Consider the following 23,781-nt stretch of genomic DNA (forward strand, 5'->3'; position numbering starts at 1 on the left):
TTATATGCCTACTTTTTGGACCAGAACACAGAGAGCAAAGGAAAATCAAGACTTACAGGCATCCAAAGTCAGCTTATTACACACACATCCACACCTGACAAAAGGCAGGGCAAGCAGTGTAATTTATTCTCCCCCTGTTGTCAGAATCCATGATAGCATCTACTATCAACAACTGCCTGTCATGCCCTAGAGACAGGAGAAAGCCTGACAGTACACAGATAAGAGCAGGTGCTAATTTGATGCCATGGTCCAGCACATAGACACAATGCTGTGTAAATGCTCCAGTTTCAGCCTCTAGAAGGTCCTCTCTTGCCAAATTCTCCTCTTCTTTGGAGACTTTTTAAATGGCAATTGCTCAGTCAGCAGTGAGAGCACATAGCGTTCCTCCTGTGTAGACAAGATCTTTGATGTGCTCACACTCTGAGCTGCTACCTTTATTTCAGTTTTAAAGGGGATGCAAAGGGAGCAAAAGGTTCTTGCCAATCACAGACTTGCCTAAATATTTATCTCTGCTAAAAACAGTTGAGTTTCTGGATTTAGCCCAGGGTTGATTCTGATGAGAGACATCAAACACAATATCCATGAATCAGGGACAGCACATCTGGCATTGCCTATGTGCTGTAGGAATATAAATAAAAGAGCCAGTAAACTCCAGCTGGTGAGTTATTTGTACTGCAACAAAGCTGTCAGCTTTCTAATACCACCACCCAGTGAGAAGAGGGTGCCATGAATCACTTGGGGCTGCTCTGTGGTCCCCTGTTGGCATGTGTCTTTCTTTTTGCATGAGAGGACTCAAAAGCAAAGGATCATAAACACGTTTTTGAAAATGACTTGCAAGAGTGCCGAAGAGAGTGGCGGGCCAAGCCAGCAGTGCTGCCAATATTTAGAACATGATGGTATTTTATTTTTGGAAGTATCTGATACAAATGTTCTTTTCCTGGAAAGATTCCTTCTCCTGCCTGTCTCCCCTGCCTCCCTCAGATTGCTGGTGCCAATATTTCTGCTGCAACTTCCTTGCTCCCGGCCATTTCCTACTATAGATTTCCCTCCCCTCTCTCCTGGAGCTGATGGTCCAGGTTGCACCCTGCATTGTTCTGCGGGCCTGGAAGGAGGCAAATGTCAGTGCCTGATTCAGCTGCCTATGCAGAGACACTCAGTGCTGCTCACGATGTCGGCAGGTAACGCTGTAGGCTTCCAGCTCATACTATGGAAGGGCACAAGCATCACAGAGATGCCCTGTATCTGCCAGCCCTGGGAGGATGTCTCAGATAGCCACGTAAGGCCCTAATCTTCTTCTTTATAGGATGAGCAGAACACATTACAGTGCTGCAAGGCGTGGCAGGTGCAGGTAATGGCCAGAGCTCTGGACCCATGTGCATGGGGGGCACTTAAGTACATGCCGCGTCTCACTCCTTTCCAGCCTCTCATCCAAAGGGAGCACTGCCCTCAGAAGTGATAGTGTCCATTAGCGCCTTTTACTTCATTGCTCTGCAAACTGGTAAGATAAGCATGAGCTTTAGTTGGGCAAAATTTGGCATGGAGGCAGGAACGGAAGCCTTGTAGCTGAGGGTTAAAAAAATTGCAATGCCCAAATAGTCATTCCGATCACTTTAAACAAAATCATCGTGCAGAGCAGCCATGGAGACTTATCACACTACTTCCCTGATTAGCCCAGGACACCAATTTTAGGTACTGTAAAAACAGTGGAGGTTAAATTTACTATGGAGGGCAAAGACCAGTGATTCATTTTTCCTTATTCTTTATAGTCACTTTTCACCTTGAAGAACAAAAGGGCCTAAAGTCAGAGAATGTTTGTTCTTGAATCTTGTCAAAGCCTTTTTTTTTTTTTTTTTCAATAAACCATCATTAAAACCTGGGCCCACTGCCTTGACAAAAGAAAAGAATATATTTGTGTATACTTAAGAGACGGAAAAGAGACTGTGCGCCAGGCCTAGTCACAGATAAAGGAATTCCGGACATTATTCCTTGTGCTCCTAGGGGTTGTGACATGGGATTTCCTTTCAAAGTGGTAAATAGCCCTACAGTTGTTGTACGCCAGGGTGGGGTGATCACTGGTTTCTTCAAAACCGGGAGAGATGAAAGCACATTATGAGAAGAAAGAAAGGCTGGATACATGTGTACAATGAACCCCTGTGAATGGGGGTGAGGGGTGCAGATTCACCCCCACCCAAAGCACCAGCTCAAAGCTTTGCCCTCATAAGCTTCCCATGCTTTAGAGGTGCTACCAGCTGATTTCTGCTTTGGGAAGAATAGGTCACGTCACAGCAAAATAGATTTAACTCTTAAGAGGGAGCCAAAACCTCGGGGCTTGTCAGCACCTTACATGGTCCTCCTAGATCTATGGGACATAGATGGAACTTGCGGGGAAACAGATCTCTCAAAGCCAGATGGTCTTTCCTTGTGCCCTGTGGGACACTGACTGCCAGTCCTGGCCTGGCATGGGAACAGAGAGGGTGGCAAGGGTGGGATACCATAGCTGTGAGCTTCAGGAGGAGCCTCACCATGTTTTGGAACAAGAATCAGACAGTCAGGTCTTTTGTAACTGAAAGCACCTTTCTCTTTTTTGCTGAATCCCACACAGGATTGGGGCGAGCAGCCTTTTCTTTTAAGAAAACAGAAGAGCTAAAGCTGCAGATTTTATCCTGCTTGCATTTCAAATAGAAAAATGTTCAACTTTGTACTTGGATTACTTCTTCTGTTGGACTTTGCATTAAGGACTCGCCAAAGTGCACTGATTTTGCAGTGTCGGGAGAAGTCAGAAGGGGGGAGGAACGTGAATCGCTTGATGAGGGAGAAAAGAACATCAAGCTGATTTTATATTTGGATCTGAATACAAAACGATTTCCTTTCCTCTCTCTTCCTGCGGCTGTCCTGGAGGGTCAGCAAAGACTGCAGATCCTAAACCTCATAGTTAAAGTAGGACTTAATGAGAAGGGGAAAGAAGATTTGCATGTTACTATTCTCCAAATCCTCAGGATTCAGGCCTTCAATAATAAATGTTAATTTAAGGAATCATCAGTGGAATAGATAAATCAGCATATTGCAGAAGTTCACAAATGGAAGGTACCTACATGAACCTCCTTATTGCTTTCTATTTTATTGCTAGATGCCTGAATTACAAGTCTATAATCCTTCTACCATGTAACAACACACCTGCAGATTTATTTTCCCTTTAAACTACAATGAGATCTCATGTGAGTATAGGGAGGCACATGATAAAATTCTAAAATTCAGCTTGTAAACTTCATGCAAAGTGGAAATGTCTAAGAGGTTGCACTGCTGCTTCCAGTACAAGAGCCAGTTTGGATCTGCTGCAAAGGATCTTGTTCCTCTAGTGAATAAAGATGCGCACGAAAGCCTAGAGAGATTGAAGTCATAGCTGTATTCAGTCCCTACTGCAACTCATTGGCTTAAGAGATTGTGTCAAGAGGGTCTAAGTCCATACAGGACACATGGAAGATTCTAACCAAGTTCAGAACTGGAGACTTCAAAGGAAAAATGACAAATTTTCCTTCTTTCTCTTTGACCCCTTCCTAACATCCCACATTTTTCTGAAAACCGGGAAAAAGAGAAAGTTCCCTTGTTCATTGCAGCAATAAAATAACACATCTTCTAAAATAACTGTATGGCTGGCCTAAGGATCAACAAAGACAGCTAAATGAATCATACAGACAGAATTACTCATACATACACCTTTTCAAAGAGTAAACAGGTCATGCTTAGCATTGTTAACTCGCAAGCATGCCAGGCTGTACAGTCCACATTGCTGCTTGGGTGTATTTGAGGAGATCAGGAGAAAATCAGTTGGTGCACAGCAGTAAAACTGATCTGAATCAGGCCCTGGGATTGCACTCAAACATTAGCACTTCTACTGTGTGGGTATGGGGCTGTATGGCAGTCACACATCATGAGAGTACCATGTACTTGTATGAATTGGATCACATTTTCTGAGCCCCATAACAGACCACTGAATCATGCTTTTTTGATATCCTGGTACAATCACATTAAATCCCTTAAGATGAACTATATTTTCATGGCCAAAAGCCAAACAAACAAAACTCTTTGAAAAATAAACAAACAGAATCCTTTTAGAAGAATTTTTTAAAAGATCTAATACTTGTTTTAGGGACTTGTAATTTTAAAATAGCTCAAATAAATTAAGAATACCAAAACTGATCCTTCTTCCCAGTGGTGGTGTGAACACATGAGAGTTTCTGTTTCCTTGCAGTGGAAACTGCCCCTTAGTTATGGTGCCATTGCCCATTGTCATGATCTCTTTATCTTGGCCTGCAAGGTGGAGTCAACCTGGGCTCAGAGGACTGTTCCCACTGGATAGATGTTCATATCAACACAACAGCTCTTGTGAATAAGTTTTGCAGGATTGGTGCTTGACATACAGCTCTTTTTACTCTCAAACAGTATTTTTTTTTCTCCCAAAGCTGCTTACATTCTATGACCTTGCACTAAAGCCCAAATGAAATGCCTCACAATTTTCCTAAATACTATCTTTATTCTTATGGCTCCTGTATGAACCACTGCTATGCAGTTAATGCTGTGCAGTTGTTTCTACCCTAAGACCTTTTAGCCAAGGGTTTACAATTCGGCATCTGAGGTCTCAGCCTGAAAATTCATCTTTGTTTTTATACTCTCCCCAAGAGTCTGTTTTAAATTGATATAAACATTTCGATAGCTTAAGAGTGCAACAAAATGGTCAGCCTCCTTTTCCAGCTGGAAAACAAGCCAAAGTCAAAGTATTGCATGTTGTTGGCTAGACTAGTGGCTGGTCTCATCTTGGCTTGGTCATGCAGTTCCAGGCATCTGCGTAACCTTATGGCACATCCAGAAAAAAATTAAACTCCACCTTTACTCGACTGTGCAATACTTGCTTCTTCAATGTATCTGTTTCTCTGTAGTGGGCGTTGCTTCCCCATTTTCCCGATATATATCATGCACATATACCACCATAATCAGCTAGAGACGCTAGGAGACTGTTGATTTTCTTCAGCATGTGGAGAAATCCCTCATTAACATAGTTCACATCTGCCAGACCAAAATTCATATGCCGTACTAAAAATTTTACTGACTAATCAAGACGAGAGGGAACAGAACTCTGAAAGAAGTAAATAAGGACCCCAGCAAATGCTTGCTCTACCTTGATAAGCCGTTTGCTTATTCTGCAGTGTCTCAGATCTGGATTTCATTATTGGGATTAGTTGTCTGAAATCTTAGTGCAGCAAATCAAGGCTGTATGTGTGGATTCAGGATGGGAAGGAACCTTAATAATTGCCTGCATGCATTTGCATTATTCTTTCATCTCTCACCTTGGTACTTTTCTCCTCCTGAATCCAAATGGTGACATTTTTCTTTCTTGGTGACATAAAGTTTTCACTTTGCTTTCATTCAGTGCTCACTTAACTTTCATGATTCTCTTTTCTCTTAGGCATTTTCATATAGTTCTGTATTTCTTACCAGGGCTTCTGATACTCTGCAAGAGGTACTCAGGAGACAGCTCCAAATAAAGGAGCTGCTTTCCTTGTTTAATTACTTTTACAGTCATATTTGTTGATTTTCTTAACTATCAAGCACAAGAACTACTTTTATTATTCAAAAGGCAACTGCAAGTTTTGTCTGTCTATAGGAACTGCAGTAAACTCTTGGGCTGAAGAGGTGAAATTTTTAGGAAAAGAAAACAGTGGTGTGCTTGTTTCTGCTCTGTTTGAAATCAACAGTAAAAACAGAATCAGTTAGGGGTTTTATAAAAAAATGGCTTTTCATTAGGAAATTACACTGTGGTAACATTTTGTGTAGAAAGTGGCTGGGTTAGATGCAGTTTTCCAGGAAAGGTTCTCCAGCCAGGATGGTGTTTCTGGTCACGACTCAACAATGCCATGACCTTGTCATTGAGATGCATGCGTAGGATGCTGGAAACACCATGTTCCTTGGTGGAATCAAGCCTCCGAATCGTGTCTCCCACTACCAGGGGCTGCCCTAAATATCTGGGTATTTTTAGACGAGTCTTTTTCTGTTTCTGCTTTTCATAATAAGAAAAACCTTTGAAGGTTTTGTGTTTTATCCCTATGCACAACAGGAATTAAAATAAATAAATAGATCTTAAATATTTAGACATGAAGAGAGAAGAATTTCCTGCCCAGCTTTTGCTAAGCGGCGTAGGTGGCTTTAACGCAAACCGGCTCTACTCCTGGGTACCTGGCAATGTTTTCTTTTCTTGGAAGTGACCGCGGTAAAGCACCTTTAAAAGCAGGATCCCACAACACAAATCTGCTGTTTCCAAGGTCCCTGTGCAATCATCTCCCCTATGCCCTAGTTTTTTTTGGATGATGAACTTATCTGCTGCAACCCAACCAACCTGTTAGAGAAGGAATTGCTCTAGCTAAGGAGCTACAGCAGCACAGAGGATATAGCCAGCAGCAGGGCAGCAAGGTGAAGGAGTCCTTTAAGTGTCTGACCCCCTGCAAAGTCCCTCAAAGTAAACCCAAAAGTCAGGATCTGGCACTAAAGAAACAAGTTTACGTCTGGGCATCACACCTGGTGTATCACCCACCTGCTGCCCCTCCTCTGGGCTTGTGGGAGGCTGCACCCAGACACCAGCAACTGCTTTTCTTCCAAACTTTCGCAGGTCAAGTGAGCTATTCTGGAAACCTGCAGGGGATAGAAGAAGGGACTTTTGTCAACAGGCAGCCATGCTATGTAGACTTGATAAATATGTGCAGTGCTAATTCAAAGCAGATTCCTGCTTTGCCACAAGCAGAATTCCTCCAAACCCTGCCATCAAAAACATTATGTCACAGCTGCGGAGAAGCCTAACAAACAGGGGAGAAGTTGGGGTCATGTCAGGGTAACAGTGTGGTGGAGGCTGTAAGGAAGTGATTGAAGCCCTGTTCCATGGCCTGATGGAGTTTGTCATTAAGAAGGATTTCACAAATGATTTGCAGCCAATTCCCTGGGTCCGATTGGTACTTTCCAGCTTAATGCAAACCAGTGAGGAAACCAGCTTCCAGACCTAGTTAGGCCAAACTATCCAGGGAGGTTGCGAGCAAGAGATAACATAACATCGCCTGGGGCTGCAGAAATGTAACTGAAACTGGGACTGGTTTTTAAGGAGATCGTTAGGTTCTCTCTCCCCATCTCAAGCAAACAGCTTTTATCTTGTCTCCCAAAATAGCAACCTCCCATCCTTCAAAACAAACCAAAAAAACCCGAAAACCTCTTGAGACACGCACACAGACAAAGTCGACAGAAGTGGAACACAGAGCTGATCGAAAACAGATTCCAGCATCAAGTCCAAAGTCAGTTTCAGCCCATTTCTTCTTAATGGGTAAAGTTAAGACACTAAGAAAACAAAGTAATCACCCACCAAGCAGATTTTACTGACACTAAGCATTTACACATTTCTGACACATACGATCCCTGCGATTTGATCAAATCCATCTCTGTTTAGGGTGGCACATCAATTGAGTTGATCTCAGGAGGCTCTGGCTCATTTGCTTCTAGATTTATAGCTCAAGGAAAAATGATAAAGCCGTGCTAACTGGGGTGGGCCTTTGTTCTGCTTTACTCTGACCATCCACCTTCCTCATTCTGATTTCAACCCCATCCCTCTCGTGGCCTTCCCTTGGCCTGCTCCTTCTGCAGGTCAGTGATTCATCACACAGGAGGACACAGATGTTCTTTACAAAAAAGAGTTTCCGTGCAAGCTGATATTTTTCCTAGAAAAGTGGGTTGGGGATGAGGAATGAGATGGGGAGGAGGAATTCACCACTGTGCAAAAGGCCTGAGAATACGTATTGCCCAGCTTCCACCAGAGTTTGTATGATGCTGCCTACATGACAACCCCAAGAGAGCAGGGCTGACTGCCAGATCCACACCGGCAAGGGCTTCAAGTAGGAAACCTTGGGGCATGTGGCCTGAGAAAAGAGGCGGTCTCTCTGAGCAGCTAATCCATAAGTATTTGGTGGTCAGTGGGCAGTCATCTTTCCTGATGGCTATACTAGGATTTAGCTATGGAGCCTGGGCAGAGGTTGTTTTGCAAGCCACCCTCTCATCATTCAGTAGAACCTCATCCAAATTCCTCTGTCAGCTCTTGCACTTCTTAGAAAACAGCCATAGTTCTCTTTTGAGGTCTGGTTTATGGACACTTTTGAGTCCAAAGCTGAGAACGCCCACTCTGCCTTTGAATCTCAGCAGCGCTGAGGTAGCGCCAAGGAAGTTTGGAAAGGGAAAAGACCTGTACCACAGCTCAGGCCCTGGTAGGCCATCTCAGAAGAACATCATGGCCCTAATACTGCCTAAATGTGCCAGCTGAAGCTCTCAGAAATTACTTCATGTGGGTCACCATCAAATGTTTTCTGAAGGACACCTAGCGCTTTATCTTGTCTAATTTTAAATATTCCTAAAGATAGGGCTGGCATCATTGCTTCCTTCGGGAGATGAATTACACAGGCTGATATAACTCAACCTTGGGAAGATTTTCTTTTCTCTCCCTAGACTCTTACCAGTTGCAACAGAAAAAGCAGATAAATAGCTGCTCTTGGTATCAGATCTCCCATGATTCCAACCTCTTCTGTTAAGCACTCCAATTTACAAAAATTTTATTATTGTAGCATCTAAAGGACCTGTTACAGTGTGCTGTGCAAGAAAGTAGTATCAAATCTACCAAAAGGGCTCTTGGTCTTCACGTTAAACAATGTGGCAAATAACCAGATTAGCAGCAAAAGGGGTGGGAGTTTAAAACATACTGACATTTTGCTTGAGATATGGAAAACTGGCAGAACACTTAACGATATTGAGGCAAAATTGTCTATACGAGCATCCTTGACACCTGAGATGTCAGAGTCAAGCTACAAAACTGAGGAGATCTGATTGCATGTATTTAGTATCTTAATTGTTCCCTTCCTTATATTTGGGCTACTGATCGTTGACTGAATATCAAAGAACACAGAGAAAATGATACTCTAAAATAATAACTTGCAACATGCAGGTAAACACATGCTTTCTTAACAACAAACAGCTCTGTGGCACTGAAATATTTTTGTCTTCAGTGGAGTTAAGACACCAGCTTAGATGCAGGGACAAGTTTCTTTATTCTTTGGCTTGCGAGCCACTAAACAGGTTTCCTTACTGAACTCTGTTGCACTGAAAGCCCACGCTAGTGTGTGCAGGAACGTGTCAGTCTCATCTAGACAGTTTTCACCAAACCAAAACAAATGAAGGGCTGTGTTAAGTCTCCCTCTTACGCCTCATCCGGCTCTACTGACTCAAATCACTGCAAACAAATCATTTCTGTGTACAAAGATTTCCCGAAGGAAAGACAGGACCCAGAGCGGATCCACATGGCATATCCTAGTAATTCCCATCAGTTGGGCTCAAAACATCTTTCTTCAGATCTTAGAAAGGTCATTCTGTACTGTACAGTGCTTAAGGATATGGTACAGCTAGTTTGGGGGTTTTCTGAACAGTCTCATGCGCAAGTGGCTGATGAAACAAGAAGAAAGACTTGGGAGTCACTGATTTGTCTGCAGATGGTAGAGAAGGGACATGAGTGAGCATCCTCCTCTCATCTGATACATACAGGCAGAGGGTGAATGCTGGCAGAGACCGTACAATGCTTTCAAAGAACATACTTTTTGCTAAATCAGAGTTGCAGGGATTTTGTAACTTCTCTTTTCTTCTTTGGTAATTTTAATGTCTCTCTAGGGTATCCATCTTATACTTTTCCAAAGTCTTTTACTTAGGATGAATTATCATCATATTTTATTGTCAAAGGAGTAAGCTGACATACAGTACAATAATTTAATTGACTCAGTAGTTTGAAATACTGTGTCGCTTGTTAATATTACCTTGTGTTACATGCAAAATTTCTCTGTTAATGCATGTTCTAGCTAAGAACTTAAATAGCCAGGCTAGGTGAATTTCAAAGTTATCATCCCTCAGCAGCTATGCAAATGTATGTATATATGGCAAGTGGGGTTGTATTTTGGGTTGATACTGGCCAGTGCTTTAATTTGTGTGGTATGCCCAAGTGAAATTTAATTTACCAACCTCTTTAACTTGAGGAACTTTCATTTTCATCTGTTTGCTTTTAATTTATGTGAGTGTTACTTTCCAAGCCCCCATGGTACCAAAGATCTCCTTCAGAAACAAGTCTGACAGCTCTAAATTATTATTGAAGGTTGTTTCATGATTTAATTTAAAGACGATGGGGACTAGATTAGATCTATGGCTCTAGCTGTATGCTCTGGGTGCCTGTACAACCAGATACCAGAACAGATTTTCAACATGTGTGAAACCAGTATTATTTTATTGAATTCTGGCAAAAATTTCATTTCACCACTGGTGGTTGCTCCTGACAGCAACTTTTATGGAAACTTAGGAGAAATCCCTCCTTAATAATTCATGTCACCAGCTTAACGTCTGACCTCTATTGGCAGTCGGGATGAATTATAAACCAATGCATGTATGGGTTATTGCATTGCCCCCTAAACACTTAACTAAAGGCAACTTCTTGCCTTCAGAAAAATAAACTCCACTGCATTCTCCCTGTCTCCTGCCTTGTGAACAGACTGACCTGCGTCTAGCTTTAATATTGCCTTGGTGCACCATGTCCCCTCTACAGAAAGTGCCACTATAGTATTGGAACCACTATATCTATTTCTAGTCTGCCAAGAAGTGTGCAATAATATTGCGATTAACATGTAAAAAAAAAAAAAAATTACCATACCATATCCACACAGAAAAGATAATGATAGGGTTTGTTGTTTTTTATTTTTTTAATCTGATGGCTATTGTCACTTCAATAGAAAAAGATGAGAAAGGTATAAAACTGTATATAAGACCTATTGAAAACTTTTCTGCTACCGCTCTAACTTCAAAAAAGTCCATTCTCTTTAATGAAGTATCTAGCCTGAGAGCTTTACTCTTATCCTGAGTGTAGGTAGCCCCTTTATTCCAGGTTAAAAGTCCAGTATAAATGTTAAAATTGGGTAGGAAGAAGAGAGAAATCACTGCTTGCATCAATAGAGATTTACTACTTGTTTTTTCATGACAGGTCCTGGCTCATATCAAGACAGATTTCAATAGTGACTGATTCTTTCTGTGCACATGAGCAGGTTGGGGAATAGTTCTTGGAATAGAGTCAGCACAATTGCTTTCACTATTTGCAGCTGTACAAAACAAATAAGTTTGAGAGAAATATAGAGAGGTGCCAAATTCAATCCAATTGATGTGTGAGTGAACACAGTGTTTAGTGCCGCGCTGTGACACACACGAAGTCTGTGAATTACTGCTGTTGACTTTTCAGCCTTACATGTCACCTTTGATAAATGAGCTAATCTGCTGATAGCTACTCAAAATAATAAAGTAATTTAGTTTAGAGTTTTAAAACATTCCTTCCTTAGCATCCGAAACTTTCCAAGTAACTAGTTACCACATGCAAATTACCCTGCATAGAGCAATACTGATTAAAGGGAACTGAATGTAGGGTTTTGACAAGGTGGAATCATAACTTGATCCATGGGTTACTGTCTGTAGCTATGAGGAACTGTTGGGCTGATGTGCAATAAAAATATCCAGCTATCTATCCATCAATACACAAATATGCTCCCAGGAGTTCACCTACGGTGACAATCTAGAGTTGACACAGGGACACAGGGAAGCCTGGAAAGGACCCAGTGGAGGCAGATCTAGATGGCCTTCTACCTGCCCATTTTCCTACCAGTGCTCTGGAGGAAAGGGAGAAATCTTGGCTAGATTCACTTCCAGATAAAAGCTGCATTGTGTCTGAAGACTGAGTAGCAGTAAGTCCTCATTTGTGGAGTCCTCTGGGAGGAGGTGAAGGGCAGGCAGAACATGTGCTGTGGTGGACCGCAGTGAGAGTGAAGGGTGAACCTTGGGGCCAGAGCCACCAGCAGAGAGGTGGGTCAGGCTCCTTCTCGGAGGGACTGCTCCCCATGGTAGTTCATCCTAGAGACCAAAGTGTGTCCTTGTTCCTTCTCTCACTTGCAGCCTTGTCTAAAGAACGTGCCCTCTCCTCAGGATGGTCAAGTCAAGGAAGAATGAAAGCTATGTCTGGAGTGCCTATGAAGTAATCCTGTCTGGGAATCATTAGAAACACGCATCTGCAACCCTAAAGCTTTTCTCAGGAGAGCATGTTGGGGGAGAGGCAAAGACAGTTTCATACCTCACATTTTTTGATTTTTTTTTCCCTGAAGTCTTTAGCACATAGCATGGTGTCTTTTTTTGTGTGTCTTGTTCCCACTGGGTCTGCATATTTGCTAATCATGGAGATGTGCCAGGTCTTCACTTTCCCAGAGGAATTGCCATAATTTTGATCAAGAAATAACATTCCCAGCCTTTTTTCCATCGACATGAGATTACTGCATTTCCTAAATACTTTAAACTGTGCTTGAGTGCCTGGCAGATGATTGCAGATGTTGCCACCTCCTTTCCCAGATTTCATGTTTATTTTATGGCTTTAGATCTAAGTTCTCGACTTGTCATCCAGTTACAAAGAAAGGACATGTCCCCTCACTACATAACTCAACATAAGCACAGGGTGGTGATATCTCTGTCATTCTTTAGGACTCCACACTCTGCAGTGTCAGAGGGAAAACAATGGCTCTGATTAACGAGCTGCTGCCGCCAAAGACCAAACAATTTTGACCTAGAGTTGCTTTGTGTGACCTCTTTCCATAAATCTGCAACTGATACAGTGATCCATATCATGGACAGCCAAGAAAGCACATGGCATTGTACGTTCAGGGAGTTGCCTTTGAGCAGGTGTAGTCAAACTCCAAAGGTTATGTTTTGATTACAGAAAAACAGAGAAAAGTTCCTGTTAATTGACACAGGAGCTTTAAGCGTCAGCACACAAAGCAATAAGGTGGCCTTGCTGAAGAGTTTCTGCTGATTACAGAAGGAAACCAGAGTGACCCTGTGCCACTTCATCAGGAAATGCTGATGCATCTATGGGTGAGGAAAAGCCTTGTAGGAACAAATCCCAAGAGCAGGGCCAATGTCTTATCTTATCTTTAAACACTTGCTCTACTTAGCAGTTGTTTTTACTGTGCTGTTGTTGATGTCTCCTCCGCTTGAAACTAATGATTTAATTTTTTGTTGTTGTCATTAGGAACATTTACACCCAAACTACTGTCTCTGGCTGAGCTACACAAAACTATTTGCGGCAGGCGAAGAAGAATGGGTGTGAACTACTCCCCTTTCTCATGAGTCAGCTAAACAAATACTAGCTTCTCTGGCTTGGAAAATCAACAAAAACATGAAGCCTGTTGCTTTGCCAGCAGATACTCTTGGGTTAACACTAGCATTTGAATATCCTGAAAGAATCTTAGCCGTCTCTCCTGATGAGTTTGTGATTGCTAATTTAATTTTGGATTAGCTTCTTCAGCTTCTGTAGGAATGGAAGCTCTGGCTCTGGTCTACAGGTTGCTAGTTCTGTGCCCACACACAGCATGCCTGTTGCAGGACCACTCTGGGGGATTTCTGGTTATTTCTAGGTGGAAAACAACAGGAAGATATGCTTCTTGTAACCATTCCCCTGAAACAAACAAAGAAAATAGAAAATCTTTAAAAGTTGCTGAACCATTTTCCTTAAAAATAATCCTGTTTCAATAGCAGCAGTGTAGGCAAGGGAGACAATTTTGGCAAAAGATAGGGATGGGTATTCAAGGGCCCGCTGCATGTGGGCTCTTTGCTTTTCTCACCTAGATGATGTGTCGGGCTTGCAAGAGCCAGCAGAGAGGAGCATGCTCCTGGGTGCTTTAGCACTCTGGAAGTGGTTTCCAGGTGAACCCTGTGCTCTGCTCATGCCCCTGTTGCTAAGCTTGGTTGGTGGGGGTGGGCACTTGCAGCATTCAGCAGTCCCACTGGGGTGGGTGGGTTTCCCAGCTGGCAGGAAAGAGGGTGGGTTGATCAATGGCCAAGTGACAGTGAGGTCCTGGTCCCTCGGCAGTGGCATGGAGAAGCAAGCTCCGTACAGAGCATGAGCTGCACTTTCCTGACAGATCTGCAGCCCATTTCCTATGCACTTTCCAGGGACAGGCTTTTCAGGGAGATTATATTTTCCAATTACAGTCGAGCCTGCTTCTTGAGTCCATTAATCATCTGCTTTCTTTGTGTTTTACCCTCCAATTGTGAGAGTTGTCACATGTCTATGGTTTGGATTCCTTGGCAGAGGTGGTGGAGCTGTCTTATTTTAGTTTGCCCACCGCTTTTGGGTAATTTTTCTTGATTTTGCAATTATCTTGGAAGTATCATGTAACTGAGATATCCAGTCTGGGCATGCAGAGAACAGCTTGGCTACCAGACTCCAGCACAGGGAGTACTTGTTAAAGTGGCATTCCTACCTCGTGTGTGAGACTAGGACTGAGATAGGGTCTAAACTCCTACTCATCTTCTCCTCTAGGAAAAGTAGTTCAGCAGGGAATAAACCAGTAACCTACAGGGGACTGGCCTGTAGCAGCACCTGATGAGGAAGTCACAGCCCCACTACATGTACAGATGTATAGGAAAAGATGAAGGGTTTAAAACTTTTCAGACAAATTAAAATATTACGCTCGCTATACACATGGAGAATTGAGGCTTAGGAAAGCAAATAACCCCATCAAAACCAACTCCCCGAGAAAATCAGGAGAGAAATGAAATGGGAGAGAGGCAAGCAAACCACATTAGGTCTAGAGGGTAAGTTACCCTCTAACAACCCTTTCTGACCTACGCATTCCCCAGCTGCAGCCCAACCACATGTACTGGCTCGGTACCCATCAGGTGGCCTGACACAGAACTCACTAGCCCGCAGGAAAGAAGAAAATTGGGAGGTTTGTTCCTGACTTACAGCCAAGATCTTCACCACAAGAGCATCCCTCCTTCTTTGCTGGGAAAGTCAATGGTGGCAATAATATTTAATTTAGAAAATTTTACATTTTGAATAGAGAGCATAGGACATAATGTCAATGCATGAGTCTAGCAGAATCAAAAATTGTACATCCTTCTCCCACCCACATTCACAACAAAAAGGGAGGAGGTGGGTCTTTTTAGTTATTTCCTGCTGTCTTTTTAAGCCTTTAAAATAATAGAAAATTACTTGATTATAACAAGTGAAAGTTGACTCCAGCAGCTGAAGACTTAATAAACACACCAAATATTGCAAGGCTTGTCATACAATAATGCTGACAGTACTGTCGTGTCTTCTCTTTTCACAGGGGGTAACCTTGAAATAAATCCTAAAATGATTACAGGCCATTGGTTTAAACACACGCAGCTTTTCAATGAATCCTTGAGCTTTCTAATTCCAGTGAAAATAGGATTTCCCTGGGGATATAGTCATGAAAATACCCTTTAAAATGGGTACCTGTTCATTTTTTAGATGCGCTCACACTGTGTGCTTGTGATGAGGTACCCTGGCATCTCGGAGGAAAGCACGTTGTCTCTCCTTCATGTCATTTACTGCTGCAGACACAAAGTCATTTGGAGAGACTGAGCTTCACCAGTTTTTCTGTGGCAGGCAGCATAGGTAACAGCTCTTCATCTGCATAATCCATGTTATTGGTGGTCACCATATTACGGGTAACCAGAGCCACGCACGCTGTTCGTACAGCCCCCGTTAATTCCAGAGTGCTCTCAGAGCACAGATTATGCTCCCGATCCAGGCTCTGACTCAGAAATGCTTTAAGGTAAGCACGGCTTACGAAAGTATCCCCAGTCTATTGCCAGCAATGAACAAAACAGTTTTTAAATGTTGTGTATGTGCCTCTCCCCTTCCCCCACTAAAATCAGCTCTAAAACTCTGACTTCCAGTCCTTTCTAATGGGACCTGATGTGTCCTAGGGCCCAGATCTATGCACAAGAGTGACTTTACACACATGAATAGTCCCTGGAGTTCAACCATGTGCAAAAAGCTATTTGTGTGCCCAAGTCCTTGTGGAATCTGGGCTTTAGTCTAACCTGCTTCATTTAGCTGTCAACGCAGCAGTCTCTGGTTTGCCTAGCAATTATTTCTTTGTCATCTGATGCAGAGGTTAGGTGCTTTTTGATACTGTTCTTTCAGCCTTCCCCTCCTCTGTGCGCTGCAGTGCCCAAAAGGGATACATGGATCTCTTAATCAGATATCATATTGACGTTAGCTGTCACTATGTACGATACCTAGATACGTTCAATCTCACAAGCATTTGCGAGTGCTTTTTTGGGGCTAGCTACTGGGTAGTTACAGTGCCTAGAGGATGCTTGAAGGAAGGCTGTTACAGTAAGAAACAGAGATTAAAAATAGTTTTTATTCATGCTCACTGATGGTCCTAGCATGAACAATCAGGCATTCGCTTAGCGTGGGAGGGATCTCCCTCAGCCAAGTGAGACAGAGTTAGAAATCATCTGACAGAGAGGTGAGGGAGGTCACACATTACCCTCTGCCTGGGGATCCTCCCATGTTTAATGCTGGCTGTGCTGCAAAATCAGATTATCCCAGGAAAAACAGTTTTCAATATACTTTTCTTCCCTGGTTAATGTATCAGTCAACCTTTCAATCCCAAACATTTCAATCCCAAGGATTTGTGTGGTTGTGCTGTGTTTGGGGTTTTCACCATCAAGAGCAGAATGTTAAAGTCTAAACTGAAGGTAAGAATAAACTCACAGAATTAGAAACGGTGCAATGAGGCTCTGGACAGAAGGTCTGTCCTGACTCATGGCTCTTGCTAGGGGCTATCTTTAGCCTGGTGACACTATGCTCTTGAGTCTTGCTGTAGGCAACTTGCATTGGCAACAAGTAATCGAGGGCAGGAATCTAACATCAGATGCAACAAGTCACTTCCCAGGAGGAGCCTGTCTTTATCCCTTGGTTTACAGAGGGGATGTTGTGCTAAAACCTATTTGTAGCTCTGCAGGAGGCAACAGGCTTTCTGCTAATTCTGCAGTATTATCATTCTAGCATCTTATCGCAAACCATGCCAGAGGATCTAAGAAAGGATGCTGCACCAGGTTCCCCACCCCAACCAGGCAGCAGTGTTAGCTTCACAAAGAAAACAGCAGGGACAGCCATGGTACCAATGCTGTTTCCTGGGCCTTTATACATCGTTCTGCAGAACAGAGCTGCCAAGCTGTTTGTTCCTCTGCAGAGCTTTGCTATGGTAATGAAATGGTTGGCGCGAGTACTTGTTTTTAATTTTATGACCCTTGTAGCCCTACAGCAGGACCAAAATTATTTAGCAGAGAAGAGGAGAATGTTATTTTAGGCCTGGACATTGTAATGTGAGCTGTGCAATCAGAGAACATTAGCTTCAGCAGGACTTGGTCCAGCAGCATGGGTCTCCCACCCCACCCTGGGCAGGTTGTAGGTCCTGGTTTTATAGCATACCACTGAGTACTACCTCAGAGAGATGTTCCTCAAGTCTGAGAGTTTTTATATAAAGTGCAGAGTAGCTATTAAAAACTTTTCTTGAGAAGTGTGAGACATTTATTGATTAAAGCCATAAAACCAAAATGAAATACATTAAAATGGTGAGCATTCACATTCATTCTAAGAAGAAGGAAAAGTAGTGCAACTAAGCTACATGGTGTATTTAAACAATGCTTTTCTATGGGATGCCAACATTGGGTTAACTGTGCCCTTTCCAGAACTAGATCCCACCTGCCTGTGTTTCATACCTCCTGGAATCAAAAGCTTACCAGCAAGTAAGAGACCTGCACACCATGTCCCAGAAGACTCAGTCTTTGTATAAGCTAAACAGTATCTACCTCCATCCCAGTTCCCCTGGCACCACTGACTGGTGTGGATGAGACTCCAAAGCTAAACGAATGCTAGGGTGCAGGATTGTGGAAAGAGGGTATGCACTGCCAAACACGATGCAGCCTACATGCCTGCTTCTCTCTGCAGGGAGCTGCTTGCAGCATCCTAACACCTTCTTAAAGCCATGAGTCTCCTCAAATATATAAAACAAATGTGAAAGTGGAGTAGATCCCTTTCTTCTCACCCAACATGCCTGAGGGCTGTCCCCAGCTTTGTCTCCAAAAAATGAAATCCAGCTTTAAAGGGACCATGGGAGGTTAAAAATTTTGTGGGGCATCATCCTGCCAGTTTTGGCATTTAGGCGCACTGATGTAGCACAGCCTAACCTTTTCCCCACTACTCGCTGTTTTGCCCTCAATTTTTTTTTTTCCAGTCCACTCAGCTTTGGCTCTGGTGTGCCAGAAAGGGCACATGCTGTGTTTATATAAACCCTCTGTCACCTGGCAGCTGTGATCAAATGTGTGTGTGGCAGAGGAATTTCTTCTCCTGTCCTCCATGGGGTAGAAAAGCACTGAAATTACACTTTGCTTATTCTTTTCTTCAGCTCCCGAAGCCAAAATAAACTTTGGGAAAGAAGTAGCTCAGAAGTATAAACAGAATAATTGAAAAATACTTTTCTTTCTTTTAGCAAAAACAGTCTCAAATATTATAAAAGCCCAAGGCCTGCATTGCTCTCTGGTCACAATAGCAGCTTAAGTCTAATGCCAGCTGCCTGGCACTGCACTCCAGACCCCTCTGACAGTGTCACACTTGCTCATGAGAGGTAAAATTCAGGCCTGTTCAAAAGGCCAGCTCAAGACATCAGCTAAGCCCCCTTAAGCCCTAAGAACAACTGAAGGCACAAGAGGAAAGAAATAAAGGATTATTTCAAACCCCAGGATTTTCTAAGTCGAAGCGGCACCTGCCTGAAGTCACAGCATAAACAGCCCAGAACAGATCCCAGTAGTAGCTGTGTCCCGGGTGAGCTACACAGGACCCAAACAACCCTCCGCTAGCAAATTATGTGACACTTGACAAACATATCCAAAGCTGTTGGCCATGTTTTGGATTGTTTTTGCAAAGCTCAGCACATGGTCTTAAGAGAAGTGAAATACCTCAGCACCGTGAAATACCACATGCCAAAGCTCAACCCACGCTCAGTGTGAACTGGTTGTTTCTAGAAACCGGAGGGCACTCGGAGCCAAGTGCAAGGCCATACTTGCCTGACAGTGTCTCCTCCTGCAGAGTTTGGGGCTTTTTCTGTTGATTCTTTGATAAATGTGATGCTGCACCCTGCACATGTCATCCTGAATGTGTTTAGGAGTAATGGTACTTCTTGAAAGAAACGGGAACTGCAGGGCTGGAATGCACTGGCTATTTTGCTTCCACAGCATTACGTGCAATAGCAGTTTTTAGGTAGGGCCATGCTAAATAGTGTCACACACATGCACTGGAGGGAGTTTGTGTTGGCCAGACTCCAACTTCTAATTCTGCAAAGGACTTTGGAGATAGAGCTACAGTGTCATCAGTTATGCAAAACTAGGTGGGGGGGGGGTGGGGGTGGTGGTGGTGAATGTCTCTGGTGCTGAAGCAATGGCCAGGAGTAGTTTAAAGTCTCAGCTAGAGGTCTATAGGAAGGGTCACTATGCCTTCGAAGGGAGTCCAGCAACATGCTGTCTGGGCAGGATCCCCTTTGGGAAGGATTCTCTGGTGCTGTGAGATTAGCTGACCTCCGCAGAGTTACTGAAGGGAATTTGAATGGCTCACGGGAGAAGCTAGACTCTCCAAAGTGGGAGTGATTGACTCTCCACACTGAGAGACTATGCCAGGCTAAGAGCATTTTACTCAAATCCAGCAAAAAAGAGATGAGAGTTGGGAGGTGGGAGGCAAGAAAATCACTGTTTCATCCAGTTGAAAAGTTAAACCCTAATGTTTCTCTTTTTGCTAGATATGTTATCTTCACTATTCTGCTGAGAATAATGCCTCTGTTATAAGCCCAGCTAAAGATTTCTGGCTTATCAAGTTCAAGGCAAAGGAGGAGATAGAGATTTGAAGAGCAGGAGGGGAAAGAAAACATACAGCTTTAATGTCAGAGCTTTGGAAATTGAGATACTTATCTAAGTCTGTTTTCTTCTTTCCTTGATTACTTTACTTTGAATTTGGACAAGAAAACCAGCTTGGCCAACCTCACTTCTGTTCCTTCTCAGTTTCACTTTCTGAAAATTATATTGTCATAGATGTACACTCAGATATGCATCTCACTGAGGATAGTTTCACATTCAGAAGACATTTCCAGAGCCAGGAGATGGTGATGAGAGAGACCTTTATCACTAATGTCATTAAAAACCATTGTCATCAGAGACCTGACAAGCCTTGTCACACTAGCACTGATGATTGTGTCCCAGACACCACTGCAAATTTGCCCTGGAGCATTACACCAGTATACAGCCACAATGCCCACAAAGCAAGCAGCTCGCTATTAGTTCAAATGCAGTATTTGTGAATGGTGCTTTGGAAAACAGCAGGCTTTTTTATTTCCTTTTAATATAGCAGATGCTTCACAGTCATGAATCAAAGAATTGCTCCCCAGAATTATTTGTCTTCTCTTCTCCCACTGATTAAAATGTAATGTATAAGCTCACACACCAAATTATTTCCCAAAGACCTGACTCCTTCCACTTTTATATGTGTGTAAAATCCTTTTGAAATGAATCTGTTCTCCTAAAACTGCAATAATTCAGTAATAACACTAGCTATAAATAAAAAGAGTGAAAGACTATTAGCAGAAATGCAGGTGTTCAATGTTAGAAAAGAAAGAGATGAATAAAGGAAACTAAAAACAAACTAAGGGGATCTCACGACTAACTCCACGCTCAACTGAATTGCATCAGTATAAATGCAAGCACTGTGTAGGCCCCCAAATTAGGAACTATTTACAAAACAAAAAGCTTGCCTCAACTGTATTGTGCCTGTTCTAACCATACTGAATAGCCTGTCTAATGATGATTTCTTCTTTATTTGGGTCAGGTCTTGCTGAGGAAGAATTTTTTGAGAAACCAACGCTAAGCATTGCAAAAGACCACATTGTCATCTTACCAGGAGACACGCTAAAAATAAAATGCAGGTAAGCATTGCTCCAGCCACACTGGATTTCCTTCGCTGTATTGATTACCTTGGCACAGTACAATTTCTGGGTAGGGTAGAGCAAAGACTGCTGCACAGCCAGCTGGGAAGCAGTGCTGTTTACCCTCACATGCATTTCTGCGTGGAGGAGAATTTGACGGGCTGTAATAGAGCAGGGAGGAAAGTCTCAGGTCAGCATTCAGCTTGGCCAGATTCTTTATGCTGTAAAGGGGCCCAAGCAAAATCCTGAGTCAGCACAAGGGAAAGCTTATGGGAGAGGGATGTACCATGCTTAAGGACATGGCTGGAAAATCCTCATCTGAAAATAGGTTCAGATTCATCTCCTCTGCAGCTAAAATCACTCTTTTGCTCCCTGTCCGTAAGCAAATGACAAACAAGATCACCAGGGCATGTCATTAGCTCTTTACATATATATATATATATATATATCAGCTTAAACTTCCTAACCTCAAATACCATCTAGCCTATAAAATGACATTTAAATAAACAGCAGTTAGTATGTGTACATTCAAAGACCTGACCTGTTTAAACATATCATATTCTTTAAATCAAAGATAACCAGCACTCATAAAAAACCAGACTGCTGATATTGTAAATTACAGCAGCTCTCCAGTTCTTGGCACAATGTGTGAAAACTAGCTGTGCAAGAAACAAGCAAAATTTTGGTAATGACGTGTGTTTACAGGGAGATGATCCTCTGAAAATGGGGGATATAGCGTTTGGTCACAGCCGACTGGCACACAACCATACATAATACAAAGAGTCGGAGCCCTTTCTGTTGTGTTAAACATACATTAGCTTGCTCAGTCATACAGAAGGCCTCAGACTGAGATGTACGTAGGTGTTACTTGTTCTGAATGTGATTTATATGCCAAGCTACTGTGAGAGATTGCTTTTTAAATTTTTCTGAGAGCATTGTAGGAGAGAAGGCTTAAGGTAATACAAACTATCACAGTTTCTCTCTCACGCACACATTATTTTTACACCTTCTTGCAAAGTCCCCTTGACTGTAGCCACTACATGGATGGTTTTTTGCAACAGAAGTTACTGGAAACAGTAAGAAAAAGCAGTGGGAAGGTGAATCTAAGCTGCAGTTTATGCTGACACATATGTCCCTTCTGATTTTTGTCCTACTCTATTTAATTTGTTGTTATAGTGAAAGGTAAATTTACTCACACTGTGTAAATTTGTGATGTCTTCTGGAGTGTAAGGCATTTTTTTCCAAATACCTCCAGCTAGCGGCGTGGCTTATGAGGTCAAAACAACCTTACAGTGGTATTTTTAGTTTGGCAAGGAGCAAGCATGATGGCAATAAAGTTTAAACAGTCCTTTAAAATCTAGATGCAGTGCTTCATAAAACACATTATGTGGACATGAGTTTGGTGTAGTGTTCCGGGCCAATTGAATCAATACTTTACAGCAGTTCTCCATCCACTGCCTTTTTAATCTGTAGGAACATGCTATTTTTCTCATATCACCAGATGAATAAATAGATGAAGAAATTATTAGCACTTCAGTCCCAAATTGCTTTATGGATGCAAAGCAATAAATCCACACGACAGATCTGAGAACCAGAAAAGTATGCTAGCATGCTGCCATGCTAGCACGGGAACAGAGGCCTGGAGCTCTTCAGTTCCTTGACTCAGGTCACACAAGAGCTGGGAATAGAAGCTAGAAGTGTGATTTCTACACTTCAAGATTCCCTGCATCAGGTCCTCCCTGGATGTCTGTCATCCTGCCTCCTCTAACACACCAGCATCTGCACACTCAGATTAGCTCCGGACTGTCCCTAAGGCAGCTCTGAAGTCCTTCGTACTTCCAGGGGGCATTAGTGCTGTGTGGAGCACAACACGAGGCAGCAGACTGAGCAGGTAACTGCCGAACACTGCGCTACCTCTATGTGAACATCCCTTCTCCCTTAAACTCCATTCATTTAAGCTTCTTGGCTAGGATTTCCTGGCTTTTGGCTGCCTGGGCAAAGCTACTGCTGTGCCTCCCCTCTGCCAGAGGTGTGAAAATCCCAAAGCCATAGCCAAAGTCTTCATCTTCCACCAGGATAAAATAAGCAGGAGGAAAAAGTGGGCACACGTAAGGAAGCACAGGCGTGTGAAATCCCTGACTTGCTCTGCAGAGCCACTGTTGCAGATTTCCAGCCCTGATGGACACCAGACTGGGTGACGGTAGACAGGCAGGGACGTGATGACATGCTGGGAGCTGGGTGTCTGAATGTGAAGTGGCATTGTTCCATATTCCGGCCAGGAGTCCCATTTCTTGACAGAAGCGGTCATTACGTCATTAATAACGTTAGTAAGGTAGGGAAAGAGCACTGGGTAGGGACCTCCATGTCAAAAAATAATTCAGTGCTCTGAGGGACAGGAAGCTGGTATGACGGATGAGGTGGGGTTGTCTAAGTCAACAGTGCATCCAAAAATGAGGGTGAGGCTGTTCACCAGAGAGGATATTCACACTTTTCCCAGTGCTCTTGTTCAGCTCTGTGCTGGGAATAACCTCAAGAGTTCAGCCCCATTTGCGCATCATCTTCAGGAAGGCGACAAAAGGACTGGCAGAAACGGAGGCCAAGAGGATGTTTGTTTAAGTGTCACTGAATTTTCTGGCAAACACGTTCCCTTATTGCACCTACTGCACTACTACAAAGCCACCGGCACAGAAAGAGAAGTTAGAGTTATTAGCTAACTGGAAACTTCACACAGCTTGCTTGTTAGACACGTTCGGTATTAGCATTTCTACACTGAGTTGACGTGTCTGGACCGGATTTCTCCCTGGCGACATGCAGTTGGGGAAATCCAGAGGTTCTTACTCCTTCCTCAGCT

The 23,781-nt window shown here is 43.0% G+C and overlaps 1 protein-coding gene across 2 annotated transcripts in view; it reads left to right on the forward strand.

The window, feature by feature from the left end:
- The window catches only part of LOC142043375 (vascular endothelial growth factor receptor kdr-like), a 141,225-nt gene that overhangs the window by 17,447 nt on the left and 99,997 nt on the right, over positions 1-23,781 (forward strand). For both annotated transcript variants that reach the window (XM_075054530.1, XM_075054531.1), the window contains exon 2: positions 20,834-20,930. In XM_075054530.1, the coding sequence (XP_074910631.1) occupies positions 20,834-20,930 (97 nt within the window). The remainder of the gene's footprint in view (positions 1-20,833; positions 20,931-23,781) is intronic.

This window comes from Buteo buteo, chromosome 22 (assembly GCF_964188355.1).
Source record: "Buteo buteo chromosome 22, bButBut1.hap1.1, whole genome shotgun sequence".
In the NCBI taxonomy this organism is placed as follows: Eukaryota; Metazoa; Chordata; class Aves; order Accipitriformes; family Accipitridae; genus Buteo; species Buteo buteo.